At 42.1% G+C, this 19,115-nt stretch overlaps 4 protein-coding genes across 5 annotated transcripts; 3 read left to right on the top strand and 1 right to left on the bottom strand.

Annotated features, from left to right (window-relative positions):
* The first annotated feature begins 3,049 nt into the window (after nt 1-3,049).
* BCIN_01g03560 (hypothetical protein) lies at nt 3,050-3,955 on the top strand. The gene has a single exon (XM_024690398.1). The coding sequence runs from the start codon at nt 3,089-3,091 to the stop codon at nt 3,827-3,829; it is 741 nt and encodes a 246-aa protein (XP_024546166.1). The 5' UTR covers nt 3,050-3,088; the 3' UTR covers nt 3,830-3,955.
* Nucleotides 3,956-4,905: 950 nt separating this feature from the next.
* BCIN_01g03550 (hypothetical protein) lies at nt 4,906-6,762 on the top strand. Its single transcript, XM_024690397.1, has 2 exons — nt 4,906-5,962; nt 6,109-6,762. The coding sequence occupies exons 1-2, from the start codon at nt 5,652-5,654 to the stop codon at nt 6,707-6,709; spliced, it is 912 nt and encodes a 303-aa protein (XP_024546165.1). The 5' UTR covers nt 4,906-5,651; the 3' UTR covers nt 6,710-6,762.
* An 871-nt stretch (nt 6,763-7,633) lies between these two features.
* BCIN_01g03540 (hypothetical protein) lies at nt 7,634-10,991 on the bottom strand. The gene is made up of 12 exons (XM_024690396.1): nt 10,422-10,991; nt 10,335-10,363; nt 10,157-10,279; nt 9,975-10,104; nt 9,871-9,916; nt 9,702-9,806; nt 9,366-9,629; nt 8,967-9,311; nt 8,402-8,837; nt 8,108-8,339; nt 7,966-8,042; nt 7,634-7,914 (listed from the first exon to the last, which is right to left on the bottom strand). Exons 1-12 carry the CDS (start codon nt 10,572-10,574, stop codon nt 7,803-7,805), a joined length of 2,052 nt encoding a protein of 683 aa, XP_024546164.1. The 5' UTR covers nt 10,575-10,991; the 3' UTR covers nt 7,634-7,802.
* Nucleotides 10,992-11,924: 933 nt separating this feature from the next.
* BCIN_01g03530 (hypothetical protein) lies at nt 11,925-16,358 on the top strand. 2 transcript variants are annotated; one of them, XM_024690395.1, is made up of 9 exons: nt 11,925-11,976; nt 12,259-12,413; nt 12,457-12,722; nt 12,823-13,120; nt 13,209-14,330; nt 14,411-14,502; nt 14,555-14,921; nt 14,979-15,691; nt 15,742-16,358. In XM_024690395.1, exons 2-9 carry the CDS (start codon nt 12,260-12,262, stop codon nt 16,144-16,146), a joined length of 3,417 nt encoding a protein of 1,138 aa, XP_024546163.1. In that variant the 5' UTR covers nt 11,925-11,976; nt 12,259; the 3' UTR covers nt 16,147-16,358. The 2 variants fall into 2 exon arrangements, with proteins under 2 accessions (XP_024546163.1, XP_024546162.1); XM_024690394.1 differs by lacking the exon at nt 11,925-11,976 and having other exon boundaries at nt 12,202-12,413.
* Nucleotides 16,359-19,115: the final 2,757 nt, after the last annotated feature.

Below are 19,115 nucleotides of genomic sequence, written 5' to 3'. Positions count from 1 at the left end.
ACCGGAAGTTGCGAATTCTGCGTTATTATTATCCAAATAGGGTGTCTACATGTTCGAGGTCATATACTGTGATCGCCGATGCGTACTCAAGCATGATAAGTAGGTGGTATTCTGTATTTGCATCAGATCTAGCTTGCGAACTCTTGCTGCAGCTGCGATAAATACCTAGGTACATGGGCGAGAAGGTAGTGTTTTGATTTCAGACTTTGTTTTCGTTGGTTTGGGTATGCGTCACAGATGTGCAGAATTCTGAGAACTATGGTGATGTGAAGGGAATCTGTACAATTTGATTTATTGATTTATTGATCTATAAGAGAAGATCTACAAGAAGATACACCTAGATATGTAGGGTAAAATAGATTAGTGCCCTACTTTCTCCTCCCTCTTTTCTTTACCCTCCCTAGTATCTTTTCCCTCTTACAGCGGAAAGAGTTAGGGTTGGAGTTTGTCCGATTGGTTTCTCTAGTAAGAGCCGCAGATGCTTCGAAGCTAATAGAGGTATCTTCGATTAGCCATGTAGTAAAATATATATGCGCGAAAGCTATATTAGGAAATGATCCGATTGGCTCATGTGTATTGAGCTACAGGCAGGTATACACGCAGAAACAAGTTTCCGTTATACCCCTTTAACCGCTGGATGCGCTAGACAGGGTTACTAACCCTTAGATCATACGCGTTTTTTCATCCGCATGGCGCGGCGCGGCTGCGGGAATAGGCAATAAAAAATGGATTTTATTATAATGGACATGGTTACCATTACCAGCCATACCCCTTAGGGCTCTGGCATCGAGCTAATTACACGTTATATGCCTATTCATGCTAGCACCTTCTTCTGCAATATAGTAAATGGCCATGTTATAGTGTCTTCTTGAGACAAAAAGTGATAAAAACCAACTTTTTAGTATAGATTGCTAGTTTTTTAATATAAATTGCTAATTTTAGATACAGATTACTAATTTCAATCGCACAATCGCATAATCGCATAATCACACCAATAACTTTTTTTAGAATTTCTAAAAAAAATATAAAAGTTTTTAGAATTTCTAAAAAATTATTAGTGTAATTATGCGATTAACCATACGATTATACGATTATACGATTGTGCGATTATATAATTATACAATTGAAATTAGTAATCTATATTGAAAAACTAGCAAATTACATTAGAAACTAGCAATCTTTATTAAAAAGCTGGTTATCACGGGGCAAGGGATAGGTCCTAGGTAAGATGTATGATATTCTACAAGGATGGAAGAAGGCGCTGGATGAGCGCCGACTATATAGGGCATGGATGCCTAAGGCATCCACAAGACTACGCTGTTGAGCCCGTGACACTGGTTTTTGTCACTTTTTGTCCCAAAACGACGCCATGCATGCGCGGAACACTCCGGAAATTGTAAAATCAAGCTTTTCCTAATTTTACGCCCTACGCCCTACGCCCGCATGAGAATTCCAACGTCAACCAACGCCACATGCGCAGTCTTACAATTCAATGATGTGTTCCAGCACAATAATACGTCGCACAACCTTCAAGCTTAAAAGCTAGGATATGTCGGTGCTGATAGATTTTAACTAAATTTAATTGAATGCTGGTAGTTCTTATGTGATGCTAGTTGATTCGAAGATTTCAATATTCCTGGTTAATTGGTGGGGTGTAACCCCGGCTAAGTCTTAAGACATCGCTTACTGACAGGGGCTAGTAGATTGGGAGGTCGATGATATCAAGAGAACAGAACTAAAACAACTATATTTAATGAAGAGTCTAGCACGACCGCAGCTGGATTTAGTAGCTAGCATTACATTGATTGAAAGCATGATTCTCATTATGATTTTGGTAGCTAGTTTCATGATACTGGATAATGCCAAGGATTCTTCTCTCGCTAGCTGCCTCGTTACAGGCCGTGAGCGTGGGTAAGATAATTATAAACTTCAGGTTAGAACATAAATTTACATGTATCCTTGCTGTGCCGTGCTATCGTCAGGCTATGTTGTATAGGTGTGAAAAGATAACGAATGAGTACCAAGGATTTACTGTCAAGTCTTTGGATAGAGCCGAGACTTCATCACGGTTATTTTTAACGCTTGGTCTACGCTCACCACGCATATTGCTGTCGAATGTCAGCCAAAATAGTTCTAATAAAATGAATCTACGCCATTTTTCCGGGTCTTTGCAAGACTTCAAGCACAATTGGAACTAACTGTAGGTAAATAGATCTTCTAGGAGTGGTAAATGAGCTACTATATAAGCTCTGAAAGAATGAGAGTTATCTGGCTAATTAAAGGTAATAGGAAGGTAAGAAGTGAAGATATACTAGTAACTATGCCATTAAAACCCTTTGAATACCGTATCTTATCCTCCAAGCACTGATGTCCAAGCCCTAATTTACGGGCTTACATATTTACAGCACTTCTTGGTTCGTAAGCATGACCGCTCTTTTCCAAGATAATCAATACTGCTTTGTCGCCATGACCCTTGACATATTCCATAAGCTCTTGAGCAACCACTGTCACGAGATTATCCACTCTCAGCCCGTCGACTTCTGCCTTGAACCACCCTGTTACCCAGATCTCCTCAAGAACCACCAGTTGGCATAGATCGACCGTCAGGCGACCGTAGCTCTACGGTTGAGGCTATCTCCTAAGCCGCCAGAAATGGGCTTCAAAAATGATCCGTGCCATATACCTTGAATGATAAAGCCTTATTGGATAGCGTAATTATTTTAATGGGTTTTCAGTCATATTATTTATAATGTAGTATCTTGATTTCAAATTTTGATTTTTTATAATTCAAAAAAAGAGAAAAGATTGAAAATTGGTGTTTATTATTATGTTCGAAATTTTGATATAGAAATAATATTGATTAAATTTTATATTAAAGAATAAATGTGAATGTTTAATCAAATTCAAGAAATCCTATTAATCTAATTGGTCAATAAGTCCCTAGTAAGCGACGTAGCCCATTTCTGGCGCCTTAGGGGATAGTATAAATCCCATAAGGTAGCCTTCAGGGAATGTCGTAATACCAAGGAGCTTTTGCTTTGACCAAGTAGAACTAAAGAGCCTCAATCATCCCTAAGCTTGTCTCAACATGCAATCGCAGACTCCGAGTTCAGTCAGTCCGTACCCGCCCCAGAGCTCTCACTCCCGTTGGCTTGCCCTTACACACCGCACACCCGCTTTCCACTCGTCTTTCTTCTACGGCGTCAAATCCACCAAGATCTACTGCCGTCCTACCTGCTCTGCACGTCTTGCTCGGAGAGCCAATGTTGTGTTTTACGACACAGAAGATCAAGCGCGACGCGATGGATACAGGCCGTGCAAGAGATGTAGGCCGGATGACACTACCTTCGTTGGAAAAGGCCAGGAGGTTGTCACTAACGTAATAGCGCTTCTGAGGGTGAGAAGGGATGATTCGTCGATGAAGGGAGGTTTAAAAGAGTTGGCAAAAGAGGCTAGAATTACGCCAAGTTATCTTTGTCGTGTGTTTAAAAAGACAATGGGCGTTACGATAGGGGAATACATGAAGGAGTTTGAGAATGACGCAAGCGAGGGCGAGACAGAGAGCTCAGTCCAACCTCCTAGCAAAGCTGATACAGGTGTGATGGACGTGGGGACTAAAATCATGATGACGGCAAAGACGGCAAGGTTCTCTGAAGCGCCTACCGAGCATATCGAGGGTGGGCCAGCGGAAGAGAATGTTAGAAGCGATGAAGATGCTCTGGACTTAGATTTCGATTTCAAGGAATGGTTCTGGGCTGAATACTCCTTGAGCGATAGCATCTACGTACGAGCTATCGAGGAGTATTCCATATTGCCAATGACAGCCTGAATAGGACGAGCAAAATCGTTCAGCTCCACTTGCTATTTCTCAACCATCGCACACTCTTTTTTTCTTTTCCATGCATATAATCATTCCCTAGCTAATAATGAGTAACTGGAATTATATTGCTTTGCATCAACTCTGCAGCTGAGTTATCGAGGTTGGAAACTCACGTTTAGTTTGGTCGTCCGACCGCTGGTTCAACTTCAAGTTGAGACCATGACGGGATCCGATGTGAAGCCGGGAATACTATTGGAAATGTGGTTCCAGAGGTTCTGTTTATGTAATACATATATAGCTGCTGACAACTCCGGCTGTTCTCATTCGGCCTCAACTGCTTCTTTGGACAGCCAAATGACAACATCAATCCCAGCCCTTAATTCAACAAAGATCCATTTCAGTTGCCAAGCAGGAGCCGGAGAACGTGCAGGAATGATAAGAATAAGGCATAGAGGATACAATTAACTAGTTTATGATGGAGTAAAAATTTGATGATTCTGTTATATGAATAGATGTAATGCTGGCAACGACTGTGACGGAATAGCCGGTTTGGCCGATTTCATATCGCGTTGCTCTCGCTCAGTCTTATCGTACAATCTACATCCTGCATAATACCGTAGCTCAGAACCTCTTCTAGACTCTTCATCTTAGTATCCTAAGCATGTTTCCACCCTACTAGCATCGATCCGTCACAATGACAACGAGAAAGAGTCAGAAAGTAATAACATGGAACAGTTGCTTGATTCAAGGGGTATTCGTTTTCAAACAGAAATGACGAAATTAATTCATCATTTTATTGTACAATTGGATAATATGGGATAAGGAGTTTGCCGTTGTTGCTGATTGATCAGTTTAAGTACGCTCATTTCGAATCTACATCAAGAGCCTGTCATTGATAGGCCACTTTGAGTACAATGCGCTAAAGGTTCAAAAGACACTGCAGCGTCAAATGTCCACGTTCCTCCTTATAAAGGTGATCTTACCCTCAGCAACCCAAAGCAGATTTGACCTAACACTTCTCCGTTCGGTCTAATGCGTTTGTCAACAAGAGGCATACGACAAGAATCATATCATCTTATTTTACTGCGTTTGCCTTTCGAGTTTCGACACATTGTAAATCTTTCAAAGTGGAGCACTGGGAGACAATGGTATCGAGCTCTGAGCACGGTTCGTCACCGACTAATCGTTCGCAAATCCCAGATGACGAAAGATGGACATTCGTTGACGAAACAAATTCTTCTCCCAATGTTGAAAGGCCTTCGCCTTCTCTTCCTACAGCGGTCAACCAAGTGCCCGTCGATGCCGAAGTTAGTTATCCCGAGGGGGGTCGTGATGCCTGGTTGGTGGTGCTAGGTGCTTGGTGTGGCTTGACCGCATCATTAGGTATTTACAATACAGCCGGAGTGTTCGAGGTCGTCATCTCGGAATCTATATTGCCAGAAGAATCTTCGTCTACTCTTGGCTGGATATTCTCAATCTATGCCTTCGTGAACTGGATCTGTGGGGTGCAAATTGGACCAACCTTCGATGCGATGGGTCCTCGTGGACTGCTCATTGCAGGAACTATTTGCACGCTCATTGGCATTTTGGCGTTTAGTGTCTGTACGGGTAAGATCAGTCTTCCTAGATCAATCCACGCATAACAAATTTTAGTACAGTGGCTGCTCCCAAGGTCGCTCACTCGCTTGCTGCTAAATGTGCTCCTATTAAGATCCTTCTGATCCTCTCGAGAGCTCTGTTCAGCACTAATTGTGATACAGAATACTATCAGATCCTTCTGTCATTCTCAATATTAACTGGAGTTGGCTCATCTCTTCTCCTCACCCCGTCGATGGGCTGTGTCGCTCATTGGTTCATGGAGCGCCGCGGCCTCGCTAGTGGCATAGCTTTTATAGGAGGTGGCTTTGGCGGTGTTCTATTTCCCCTTATGATACAGTCACTACTTCCTAAAGTTGGGTGGGGATGGTCGATTCGTATTCTCGGGTTTGTGCTGCTCGTGCTTTGCGCCATTAACGTGAAATTTTGTCGAAGCAGAGTTCCACCCCGCAAAGGAGCAGCAAGTACTTGGCGAGATACATTACCGGACCCACAGATCTTCATGGACGGAACAGGAGCAATGGCTGTTACCACCGCTGGAGTCCTGTAAGTGTCAACTTTTCAGCGCAAATATCCCATTTCCGTGATTGTTCCAGAAATTGTGACACAATGTGCCTACAAATTCTGGAATATTTTATTAATCCTGAAAGCATGTATATTATGCATGCTAACTCCGAGATTTTGATCTATAGCTTGACAGATCTGGCATATTTTATACCCATCACATACACGCCGAGCTATTACATCGATCGACAACATCTGTCTCAAGAGGAGGCCTTGACTGGGCCAGCGGCGTTTGCATATCAACTTCTTGCGATTCTTAATGCTGCTTCATGCGTTGGCCGGTGCGTAGCGGGCGACCTCGCCGATCGATTCGGGCGATACAATACTATGATTGTCTCATTGTTCCTCTGCACAATATCAGTTCTATGTTTTTGGTTATCAGATGTGTACTTGCTCAACCTGAGTAATGACGCACTTTTAGTGGTCTTTGTACTACTATTTGGATTTGTCAGTGGTTCAAATGTCAGCCTGACACCAATCTGTTTAGGTCAGCTTTGCGAAACTCAAGAATATGGGCGATACTACGCAAGCTGCTTTACGGTAGTAGCTTTTGGTGTGTTAGGAAGCATCCCTATTGCCGGGGGCCTTCTTGAAGTGGTAGAGGCTACAGGGAAAGAAAGGTATTGGGGCGTCGCTCTTTTCACCGGACTTAGCTATGTAGCCGCTCTGCTGTGTTTTATATGGGTCAGGATCAAAGTGAAGGGGTGGGGTTGGACTACAAAGTGGTAGGGAGTGTACTGTGACTACAAGATAGAATCTTAAATAGCCAATCAAACCATCCAAAGTTGGGAAAACTCGGCCGTGCCGATGTTCTTCTAAAACTCACTCAACCCATTCCCGCAGTATCATTGTTATTTCCGTCTCTTAAGAACCTCGCTAGGGATACAAGAAACGTATTAGCCTAGTTAAAGAGGTGTAAGCAAAAGAAGAGATCAATCTAATCCTCTGAAATATCTAACAGATCTGCGAGTTTCGCTCTAGCCCCTGTGAGCTTTTCCTGGCGATCCTTCCTAACATGTCCCTGCAACTCCACTATTGATTTTAGTCCTGGGCTGAAATCTAGTAAATGTGACGGTCATTGTGTGCGGCGTGACGGACATAATGGTATATATACAATATAGCACTGGAGCCCGATGGTTACCGAGAAGAACCACTGGCGCAATTAAGCTGTAGTGTTATAGAGCACTATCATTATCTTAATCTGAATCCAACCCAACCTCATGCTGAGCATGAACTCTGAAAATACAAGTTTTATAATGGAATTCTGATTCGTCTGGAGCCTGAAACACCCACATCTGTACATGCCACGTTAAGTTTTCAGCTACTTCTGTTGTTAAGCCATATGGAAACACGGCATCTAAACGCTGCGATCGACAATCATTAACTTACACACACTTATTATCTTCAGCTCTTTTATTAATTCTAGGAGGTGCTCATCTGTACTACCACATCTTATTAAGTGATAACGTGGAACCTGGGAGCAACAGAATGGAGGCGATATCAATTTTGCTAGATGTCCCTAATTGGCCTTGCCGGGGGCGCGGGTAAATCATGACTTGCTTGTAGGCAGACTGGACCTCGTCTCGAGGTGAGGGGTAGTGAGAAGAAGTGGTAAGGAATAATACGGATGAAGTAGGGCATAATTTAGTGTAATGCTAGAATATAATTCATTAAGGCATATGAAGTGTTTTGTACCATTATTTTTTCCCAATCTTGATGGAAATTTAAGCTACAAGCCACACATTTAAGACATTGCGTTACAGAAAACCAATTCCGTATGTGTCAAAATCAAAGAGAAAATGAATTCAAAACCCTACTTTCTTCAAACTGCCTTACCGCTGTCATTATGAATCGGCAAGACAGAATTGAAATCGCCCGTGATAGTCTCTGGTCTTGTTATAGCACTTGGATTGGGTGTAGTCGAAGTAGCATCCCTGAAACCTCGTTAGTCTCCTCCTCGAAGGAATGATATTCTTCGTACGTACCCGTTATACTCAAGCTCGCAAAGGATATTCGCATTGTGGTCAAAGATGGGATTTTTGATGAAGAAAGTTCCTCTTGACTATTTTTTATCAGTATCAATCAAATTCATATATCTTTTGGTATCTAGGTAACTGCAGGTCATACCGGAAAATAAAACTTCTCTTGGCCTTTTAGAGCGTTGTCTAGTCCGGTGAGCAAGTTGTCAAAGTTCGCCGCCGCGTCCTTGAATCTCTCCGTGAAGTATGTTTTCATATTATCGATGTCGTCGCTGTGCCAGGTTGTCACCGGCGGGATGTGTGAAATATTTATATGCAAACCACCATCGCTAACTTCTTGCAAGGTAAATTCTGCCTTCCAAGTTGTAACGCTGTCGGAGCTATTCGTTTTCATTAGCACGGAATGTAATTCAAATATATGTTTGAGCGGTGGAAAACTTACTACCAGTAACGATTTGGGTCAAGCCGGTTGGGGTTGACCTTCCATTCCACGTAGACACTGTTTTGTAATTCTAGTGTTAATTTGTTTGTACCTGGGACGAACCACAATCGCGAACAAATTGAACTACGGCCCCAAACATCTCCGATTGTATCTGAGCCGGATATACCGCTAGTATCATGGTCGTGGACTTCATCAAAATCTTTGGTAAAAGTCCATTGGACGGCACCTGATGGCAAGGCGGGTAACGCTGCCCATTCTGTCGCTCCCCATGTTGCTCCATCAGATATAGCTTTCGGTGACGCGAATGCATAAGTGTTATCGTCTGAATCGACGACATCGTAAGCGGTGACGCCATCACCCACACTGATTCTGAAAGTTATTTTGGTCTCATAAGCAAATGGCCCGAAGGTTTGATGAACCCAAATAGTTAGAGTGTCTAGATAATAGTCAGTTGAAATTATCATCACTTCTTTGCCTGAAAGCTATCGAAAGACGCGACAAGAATATATCTCGAAATAGCAGCTGAACCGACGTGGTGGCTGATTTTGAGAAATTGAGTACATACCAAACTTCACAGCTGCCGAACGATTCAACTTTCTCATCTTCGGAAGGAAGAACTTGTCCATGAAATTTTTATTTGAGATAACCATAGTGCCAAATTTGGAAGGAGAGTCAGTAGCTGGATCAGTTCCATCGGTCCAGTTTCCTTCGCCGTCTTTAAGGAATGTATCTTCAGTGCCGCCTTGTGGAAATGGGTTATCGCCTGTTGTCTCTAAATAAAGGAGATAATTCAGAACTGATTTGCCGGTAAGCCCGGAAGTTGGGACATAAGTCGACCTGTTCGCTGGGTCAAACCAGGGAATCGTCTGAAACCTTAAATTTGTTGGAAGAAAAGTCGGCTCGTGGCCAGCTATACTTCAAGTCAGCGAAAATAGATTCTATTGGATTTCAGAAGACAATATACCAGTGTCAATATTTTTTGCTGTAGCGCTATAGCCAAGGTCTTGTAGGCCTGCATCCATGAGCTTCTTATGAAGCTGTGGGTTAGACAATTGCATCTGAAATTGATCACGTATACTGGTAGACCACATGGAAGATGGATCTCTTGGTTGTCCAGGAACGGCATTGGGTGGTGTTTGTCTGTCGCCGTTTGCATCTATGATATAATCATCTGCTGACCAATTCCCAAAAGTGCACATGCTCATTTGAGGGCTACCAAATTGGGCGGCTGTAATGAGAAAGAATTAGCATAAGAATAAGAGACAATTTCTGTTTTCTTTCCAGAAAATTCATTACTTACTACTCATATCGACGAGGAGTGTTTGGATAGTATAATCCCCGGGCATACCCATTTGTGTTCTAATTTCTTGGAACTTCGAAGATGTTTCATCAACATCTTGAAAGCCTGCGAATTCTGTTAGCAAACACTTGAACCCTTGAGCTCGATTTGATATCTGTATTTAGCTAACCTAAATTCACAGCAAAAGCGAAAATCCAGTCGTCCATATGATAGAACTATGAACATGTTAACGACCACTTCTCATTCAATATCGAAAACAACGATATAAATTACAATCTGCCTTTTATCCGTTTTATCCATGCTTTCGAATAAGCAAACTGTTCCTCCGGTGAGATGCATTCGGTAAATTACCGTACCATGGTTGGCCACATCCGTGGAGATTATGCAGCGGGGGCTTCCAAGCCTGCGAAGAATTTAGACAATCAACTTAAATTGTATGCATTGGGACTTCTTACGTGACGTTTCCAAGGCCAGCACCAGTTCGATCTGTGAGATCGAGTGGATTTTGAGGCGAGTCATCACCTGAGGTTGCGAGTGTATAGGCTGCATCAAAGCTGGAGTTAATCATGTATTGAGTTCTGGAAGAGTTTCTCATTAGTTGAAAAAAGTCAAAGTGAAAAAGGCCAAGCTTACAGTGCAATTACTTGATCGTAAACTCCGAGCTAATGAATTCATGATGAGTTCCCGTCTATGATTGATTCCTGCTATAATTCTGCTCACCGAAAGGCTAGTGACACGTTCCGACATAATTGTAGATGAATGGTCTGAAAGTTTGTTGAAAGCTGCCAGGCGAAGAAGAAGGCTGGCTTTTTCGCATCCAACGTAGGTAGATGGATCAATATATACGAACACACGGCGTCTCCTGTTCTCCATTAATCATCGCGATTGCCAGAACGTTGATTGATCTTCGCCCAAGTGCTACAACAGGACAACGCAAGAACTATGCAGTGGGAGTGCCAGGTGATGTTATTTGCTTCAGACTGCCGAAATACCCGTATTTCAGCTGCTGTATGGCTACCTAAAGTGCATCAAGTAGTATCAATAGATCATGCCTCTCAAAATTAGTTTGGGCATCTATGCCGGGCTACTTTGCATGACTCAAGATAGTCCTCTGATATGCTGAAGATATGCATAACTGAAAACAGGGTAAAAGATGCGGTAGTGTAAATTGAAGATATTATAAAAGAGTAGAAGATGATAGAGATTACACAAGAAAAGCGTTTATATATACCATAATAATAACTCTATTATAGATAAATTAGTATTAGAAATAAGATCGAAAAGGACTTCAAAAGTATACAACTTTATCGAATTTAGAAAACGGCCGACTAGACTCTTATAGCGGAGCTAGAAAGAATCATGTGACCGAAAGCCTCGAGGGTCAATGCACACGCTAGACTATTTGATGAATAATCTATCAATCTCCTCTTGTGCTTACCACAACCTCAATCTAGAATAAGCTTAAATTCTCAATCCTTGCTAGCGTTGTGCCAATTGTTCAAATGAATACGGTATGGTGTAGTTGAAGGCGGGGTAGAAGATGTAGTAGTAACAGTACTTATGTAAGCTGATGAGTGTTTTCCAGATTGGTCATTCCCTTCGATCTGAATCGTATTTTTCTTCTAACACAACGTGGCATATCACACAGGTGAGGTGTAGTTGCTCATGGCTCAACACATCAGGGCTCAAAGTTTCACCACGTGTCTTCTGGCAGCGTCAGTTTCGACTCTGTGACCACCATTTAAAGCATCTGCTGTATCCAATGCAGATCTGCATCACTGTTCAGATTGAGTTACAGATATTTTCCGCCCCCGATACGGACCGGTTCTTCCGTAAATTAACTTGTTGAACTTAGAATGAAGTGCAGGGATTGATTGATTGATTTCGTCATTCGAGTGCCAGCTTCGTAATAAGCTATTCTACATAAAAAGGATAAAGCAGATCAGCCCGTAACCGAACTTCCTAATCAGGAAGATGATGCAAACGCACCGAACATGCAAGCAAACAAACACGCACGAAATACGAGGTTGTACTCGTGCAACATTCCGTACCGACGGGTACGTTGGTGGTCAAATATCCCTAGCCTAGCAACAGTACCGTGGTATCAAACATAATGGTTCAATTAGTCGAACCACAAATACCAGATCGAAACAAGACGAGGAGAATCAGAAAGTGCATTCCCCTTCTGCAATTTCAGCTCATGAGTATCATAGAGGAGAAACTGTAGTAGGAAAGGATTTCCCGTTCTAGTACCCTTTTTCAATATCTGTGATCGGTGAGTGGTCAAATTTGTGGGATAATCGGAACATGTACATTTCACAGACTTCTGCTGTATGAGACCACCAACTTCATTCTATGACTCGTGCCCTTTATCCACCGGTTGAAAGCATGGTGTTGTAGTACAGGGAGAATATTAGTTGTGTTCTCCTCAGTCAATTCTAAGATGCTCCACTTGAATGCTCTCTCTTAAAGCTACACAATCTCTCTTCACCCTTCCTTTGATCAGATGTAGAACACTATATTTCACTTTCAGTTATACCCTGACAAGAAATTTCAGGATGGCTTCCATAGCAACAGATTCCGAGTTGATGACCAACTTCATTGCGGCAGTTCCAGTCCCAGCAGGAAGTCATTTCGACACGGTCCTCGATGAAAACAGACGACCGCTCGTCTTTTGTCTCAACCAAGAAACAATCCCCAAACTTCAAATCAGTATATATCACCCATCGTTGCAAGTTCATCGCTGACATGATAGTTCGAATTGGAAATAACAATGCACCTGTTGTCTTTGATCTCGGGCCATGCATTTCTCTTCCTGCAGCGGCGATAGTCCAAACTTTTGAAGTTCAACAAGCCAACGACTTGACCCTTTATCTCTGTGTTGCATATCAACAGTCGGCTACAAGTTCAAGCTTGATCGTTCCTCTGCCATTCAGGCCGGATCTATTGAAAAGTGATGTTAAGCTACCCATAATTCCTAGTTCACAATCTAGCATTGGAACAGCTGTGGAAATTTTCATGGTACGTCTTGATTATTCGCCCCTCCACTCTGCTGATTAGTCTTTTTGAACATATGCAGATCAACTGGAACAAATGAAATCCTTAATAACCTATCCTTTAGAGTCCGGTTGCAGCTATTTCGACTCTTCCTTTCCCTGACACATTTGTCATTCACAACGCCCTCGATCAATTGGCATCCTCGGGAACAGATATCACACGCATCATCTTCGATCCACAAAACTATCAGTGGAATGCGATGCAAGATATGACAACCCCTGAAAATGCCTCCACGATTTTAGATGTGTCAACAGCTAGCGGGATTTTGGGACGGGGAATGTATGTGCTTTACAAGAGTCAAGAAGGAGGTCCGACGAAGTTGTACGTCCGACTTATGAGGCTGAATCCGGATACAAATGATGGTAAGTGAGGCTGCTAATTTATGTAGTGTCGTTTCGGAATAAATTCCATCGCTTAGCAAATATGCAAGCTGACTCTTTGTGCCCAAAGGATCTCGGCTCACCAGTGTGACATCTGTGGCATGTCCTTCAGATGCTTGCTGTATTGCTTCAGTCTTCAACGGAAGAGGACAATCCGGTTTGCTGATTGCTGCGCCCGATGGTTTACGATATCTCAATGCACTAGAGTCGACCCAGAAGAATTCTCCTGGAACACTAATCCAGTCCACCTCTATGTTTCGCAACATAACGAGCTTGGTGGTGAAACAAGATGGAAATCATGTCTCCATCTGGTTTCATAACTCTTCTGAAGAACTTGGTTATCTCCGAACAACCATCGATCAGTTGAGTTCTGGTATCTCCACTTTATTGATGCCAGCTGGTCAATCGTCTTCGTTTGCACCCTGCATCTCCCAACCAGACAGTGCAAATGGTCATTTATCGTGGCAGATGCTAGTATCTAATGACAACTACGGCAATCTGACGCTCTTGGAACAGGCAAGTGACAGTGGCCTATGGAGGCCAACTCCAATATATTCTCCATCCAACGTGGGTAATATCGCTGTCCAAAGTCATACTGTGACTTTCCATATTAAAGCCGCTGATAACTCTCCACTTCGCGCTGCCAGCGCCTTCATCCAGAGTTCGTCTTCTGTGAGCGTCACGTATAATGGCAAAAATACCATTATCCCCCAGTCGGGTGCTTGGTACGATTCAGACGATGCCGGAACTCTTAACTTCATCATCCCAACGAACTCTCTTGGGAGTCAGGCGCTCAATATCACGAGCCTGAAGGATCAGAATGGCGTCTTGGTTCCATTAACTCCAGCAGTATTTGATCCCGGCAATAAAGCTATCCAGAAGTTATCGGAGAATCTCACTCAATTAAATTCAGCAGCCGATTTGAGAAACGTCAAAACACAGAAAAATGAGCCCCTTTTCGGTAGTGATGCTCCAGATGATGCAACTCTAAGTCAGGCAATAACGAGCTTGCAAACTTTAAAGACAGCGTATGCGGATCTCCCAGCAGATGGATCAGCTCGTGCCATCAGTACCCCAATCGTTCAGACACAAAGCGCTGATACACTCGGTCTCGGAGACCTATTCATGGACGGCCTGAATTGGATAAAACATAAGGCAGAGGATGTCTGGGATTGGGTAGTGGAAAAAGTTGGTAAGATTGAATATTTAATTTTCTTTCAAGTCTTGGAAATCCTTCAGATATCCAAACACTTGATCTGACTCTTAATCTAGGTGATGTGTGGCATTTCATCTGCAAAATCGGCAACGATATCAAGACATTCGTCCTAGATTGCGTAGAGAAAGTATGCGAGGCAGCTACTTGGGTAAGCATCTATCCACCATGAACCGTTGCTTACAAAACTTAACCACATGCAGGTCTTCGATAAGATCAAAATAGCATGGGACAAAGTGGTCGAATGGATTGGGTTCATTTTCTCCTGGGGTGATATACTCGAGACCAAAGATACTATCAGTTCAATTATCACTGCTGGTGTCGATCTCGCAGGCGATAAAGTAGGGTGGGTAGAAGGCAAAGTTGACGCTTTCTTTGTCTCTTTACTGGCAGATGTGGATAGCCTTGGTGCAGCTTATGATCCCTCGAAAGATATGAATGCAGGCTCCGGAGATAACTTGCAACATGGGTCGCAGATCAGAAGTACACAGGAAAGTACTTCTTACAACTGGGCATCGGAAAGAATGAAGCACGGAGGTGCAGGAACTTCTACTGAAGTTAAGAGTAGTGGTAAATATTCCTTCAAATCTCCAAATATTTCTGCAGTGCAATTGTAACACAAGATAGAAACCCCGGATTCCGATGCTAAAGAAACATGGTCGACTGTCTTTCAGCCTGCTTTCGATGGGATAAAGGACTCATTAATACAAGTAGGAGAAGACATTCGCACCGTCTTTGTTCAGAAACAGTCTATGACCGCTGGACAACTCATGACAATCTGTAAAGACGTCATAAAAGTTGGCATTGAAACGATTCGTGGCGTCGTCACCGCACTCCTGAAACTAGTCAAGATGCTTCTCGAGAAGATCTCACAATATGGAAATGCCTCCATCAACATCCCGGTCTTCTCTTCTCTGTATAAATTGATCGCTCAGCACGATCTCACAATCTTCGATGCCGTATCTCTCGTTCTTGCCATTCCAACCACTATATTCATGAAGATTATCACAGGGCACAAGCCTCCTACATTGCCAGGTCTCAACGGCACAATGCTCGGGCAAATCGTTCTAGGTGACGAGCCTAAGATATCGCCGGACATACAGCTTGACTTCAACACTCTAACAGCCGGTATCACCGTCTCAGGCGTAATGGTCAAAACCATCATCGATGCTATTAAATTGATTTACGCAAGTATAAGTGAAGGAATTGGAGGAGCTCTAAAGAAGTTCCAAGGACCAAGTGGCTTTTTCGAGGTATTCGCCATTGTTATTGATATGATAGGCGTGATGAATGCCCTACCCACGGATCCTGATCTTCCAGGATTGAGATTCAGACAATGGGTATGTTCTCCAATGTCATTTTTAGCAATCAAATAACTAACACATTCAAGGTATCCTATATCTCCCTCATACGTGGTTCTACACATCTTCTTGCCCTGTTCCTCGAAGCCGGCGAAAGCGCCGAGAAGGCGCTACTCGTCTTCGATCTTGTATCTTCACTTGTGAACTTTGGGCTTGAACAAGCGGCTTGTATATCTGAAATCGACGATGGGTCTAGCTGGAAAGACTATGATGGTGAGGTAACATCGATGACGAGCGTGTCTAGCGGTTTGAATACGATAGCCGCCATTGGGTATTTCACAGCCTTTATGTTTAAAAAGGATGAGGTGGAAGTCACGGCGGTGGGAATGGTAGTGCTAGAGATTGGGACTGTAGGTCTGGCTGTTGTGGAGGGTGTGATGTTCAAGTGGCAATATGATAAAGACAGAAAGACGAGATTGATTATCCCGTCTTAAAAAAACGGAGTTAGCATAAGAAAGTGAGCGATCAGCTTTCAAGATAGTTATTATTATTCCATTCAACGTAATTTCTCAGTCGAAGACTATGTGTTGGACAGACTTCGTAACGGGGCGTATGCACAAAAAGCATATAGAGTAAAAAGGTGGTATTGTTCTGTCTAACCCCTTCGTATAAAGGGGGGTTGCTAATATATATACGTGTTACCACACACTTACGCATAAGTGGGGAAAAACGTCATATGATCATGTTTTAACAGTCACGTGTTTTGACACTCTGTAAGACGATTGTGAACCTAAGGTTCTGAATAGGTAGGTAATGTAATCTATAGTACAAAATTTCTAGTACCATCGGAGTAGGTAGTGATATTAAATTATGGGATTTCGAAAACGAATAATGGGGGAACGTAGCCCCTTCCTTTCGTCGATAAAAGGGGTTGATTTGACTAGCTCTCCCTGTGGTGGCAGAATCCGCGATTGACGAAGTGGCCGCTTTATCAACCCCAGAAAATATTCAATATTTTTATAGTACTGTCACGGGGACACGCTTACTAAGCCGGGACGAGCACGGACCAGCCCGGGACGAGGGCCAAGGATCTACAGCTTAAGTAAGCATAGAACTCTTATCCAAAAGAGCTACGGGCTTAACTTGAAAAGTTAAATATCAATAATACAATATAAAGGAATCGAAGCGTCATTGAATTAATTAATAAAAAGGAATTAGTATAAATAGACAACTATATAAAGCCCAGCATATGCCCGGGTTTGGCCAGGGCATATGATTAGTTTTAATCAAATTGGAACACACTTAATTGCCTAAGGCTCTTATACCTCACTCAGAACCTATCCGACATATTCCCTACTACAGAACCCTGACAAATACATTGAAAAAAGCGTTTTTAAAGTATTAATTAGGAAGCTTTTTCTTTCATAAATGATTAGAAATTTTTACTCCAAAGGGATTTAGTAAAATTCTTGAATTCTAGTTTAAAATAATCAATACTTTATTCATATTAAATTCGATTAACAATTGAATTGAATATAAATATATAAATTAAAGCTAGATAGATAATACATATAAACAATACAATCTATATAGTATAATACAATAGTAAAGCTTCTAATTAAAGAATAAATTGAAAATAAAATAAGTAAGTGATCTACCCCTTATTCTCTTTTCCTTTAAGCTTTTAGCTAATACCTTTCATCTATATTCTAACTTTCACGCTTACTCTCTTTCTCCTCCTAACTCCTATATTCACTCCTCTCTTCCTTCTAACTCTTATACTTGTTTTCTTTTCATTTACCTTTTTTACAATTCTAATATCAATACTGAAATCTTTAAAGCCCTTTAGAATCCCTATTTTCTTTTTTTCTATTAAAAGTCAATACTAAACGAATTAGCTATATCGTTAATAATAAATTGAATATATCATAAACATAATATATATATATAAATTTGTATAGGGATTTATATTGAATTTCTTTTCGTCGAAAATATTAACTTTGCCACCACAGGGGATCTCTGGTCCTCCCCCTCCTCTTTTTCTTCCTCCTCTCTTCTTTCTAAGTGCCACTTTCTAATGGAAATAGCAGTGTTCTGAAGGAAACTAATAGTAGCTTCAATACCAGGGGTTGTGTATAGTAGGATGTTAAGATTGAGTCTTTGAGTCTTAAGTTGCTTAAATGCCACTTTTCACTGAGTCTTGTATAGTCGGCAGGCAAGTAGAAGGTGTTCTGGTGTTTCTTTAGAACCACATTTTCACTTATTGTTTTCTGAAACTTTAGAACGATGGAGGTATCCTTTCAAATACCCATGCCCTAGCTTCAGCTGATAGAACGCGCTGGCCGTGGCTCTTTTGATTCGAGCTGGGATCCTAAGCTTTGAACTAAGTTTCCACGGAAATTTTGTTGAGTAGGTAGAAGGTGCCCGGTTGGATTTGGTTGCGTCATTGTTAAGGGTTCTTTTCCATTATCTATTTTGAATCGGTTTGACTATCATTCCAGCAAAAGCAAAGCTCTTTTTGTTTGAAGAAGAGCAAATTTTGATGGCTGCCTTTGCTAAACCATCCGCTTCTTCGTTCCCATCGACATCAGTGTGCCCAGGAAACCGATTCAAGGAAATTGGGGCCCCTTTATTTATGATGGACTTTGATGCTCTTATTGCTCTAATTTGGCAACATTGTTCTGGATTATCGGAGGGTGTCTTGAAGCGGTAGAGACCCGCTTGGTTGCCGGAGTAGACCTTGAAGTTAAGCCCTGGTTTAGAAATTTTATTTGAATACTGCACTTCTTTGGTAACTGGAAGAAGCTCTCCGTTATACACTAGCTGGCTACTTCCAATGTTCTTCATTTCATGATGAATTGTTTGCTGGCTGGCGTGTTTGGCTGTGAGACCTACCCCAAAACCAACTCCGTCTTCTGTGGAAGAAACATCAGTATATATGGTTGTGGTGTTTTTGTCTTGATGAAAGAGTATCATTTTGTATAGTGATGCAGCCTCCTCTTTGGATAGCTTGCTTATGTTGACTTTATATGGAGTATCTCGTTTCCACGGCGGGAAGTTGAAGTGTTGGATTGTTTCTAGGTCATATGGGTCAAGAAGACCTTTAACTGACTCTCTAATCCTATCCAGTTGAATAGGCTTGGCACGTTTCCTTTTTGGGGTTTCAAAGCTGTCTCTGGCTTCCTCGCCTGCCAGTTTTTTGCTCATTTGCAGATTAAATAGGTGTTTTGCCGATAATTTGGAGAGTCTGAAAGCATATTGACGAATATTTGAATTGAGTCTGACATCTGGAGGTGGGAGAGCCGCCTCCACTTCCATTGGTTGGATTGGTGCTGTCTTAAAAACCCCAAGGATCTTTCTGACGGCTAAATTTTGAAGTTTCTGAAGGGAATCCTTGGCGAACCATTGCTTTTTCCACCAGATAATCGAACTGTAGTTTGCAAAGTTAGTAAAGTAGGCAGTG

Source organism: Botrytis cinerea, chromosome 1 (assembly GCF_000143535.2).
Source record: "Botrytis cinerea B05.10 chromosome 1, complete sequence".
In the NCBI taxonomy this organism is placed as follows: Eukaryota; Fungi; Ascomycota; class Leotiomycetes; order Helotiales; family Sclerotiniaceae; genus Botrytis; species Botrytis cinerea.
Note: the sequence above shows the minus strand (reverse complement) of the source record. Positions and strands in the feature narration are given on the sequence as shown.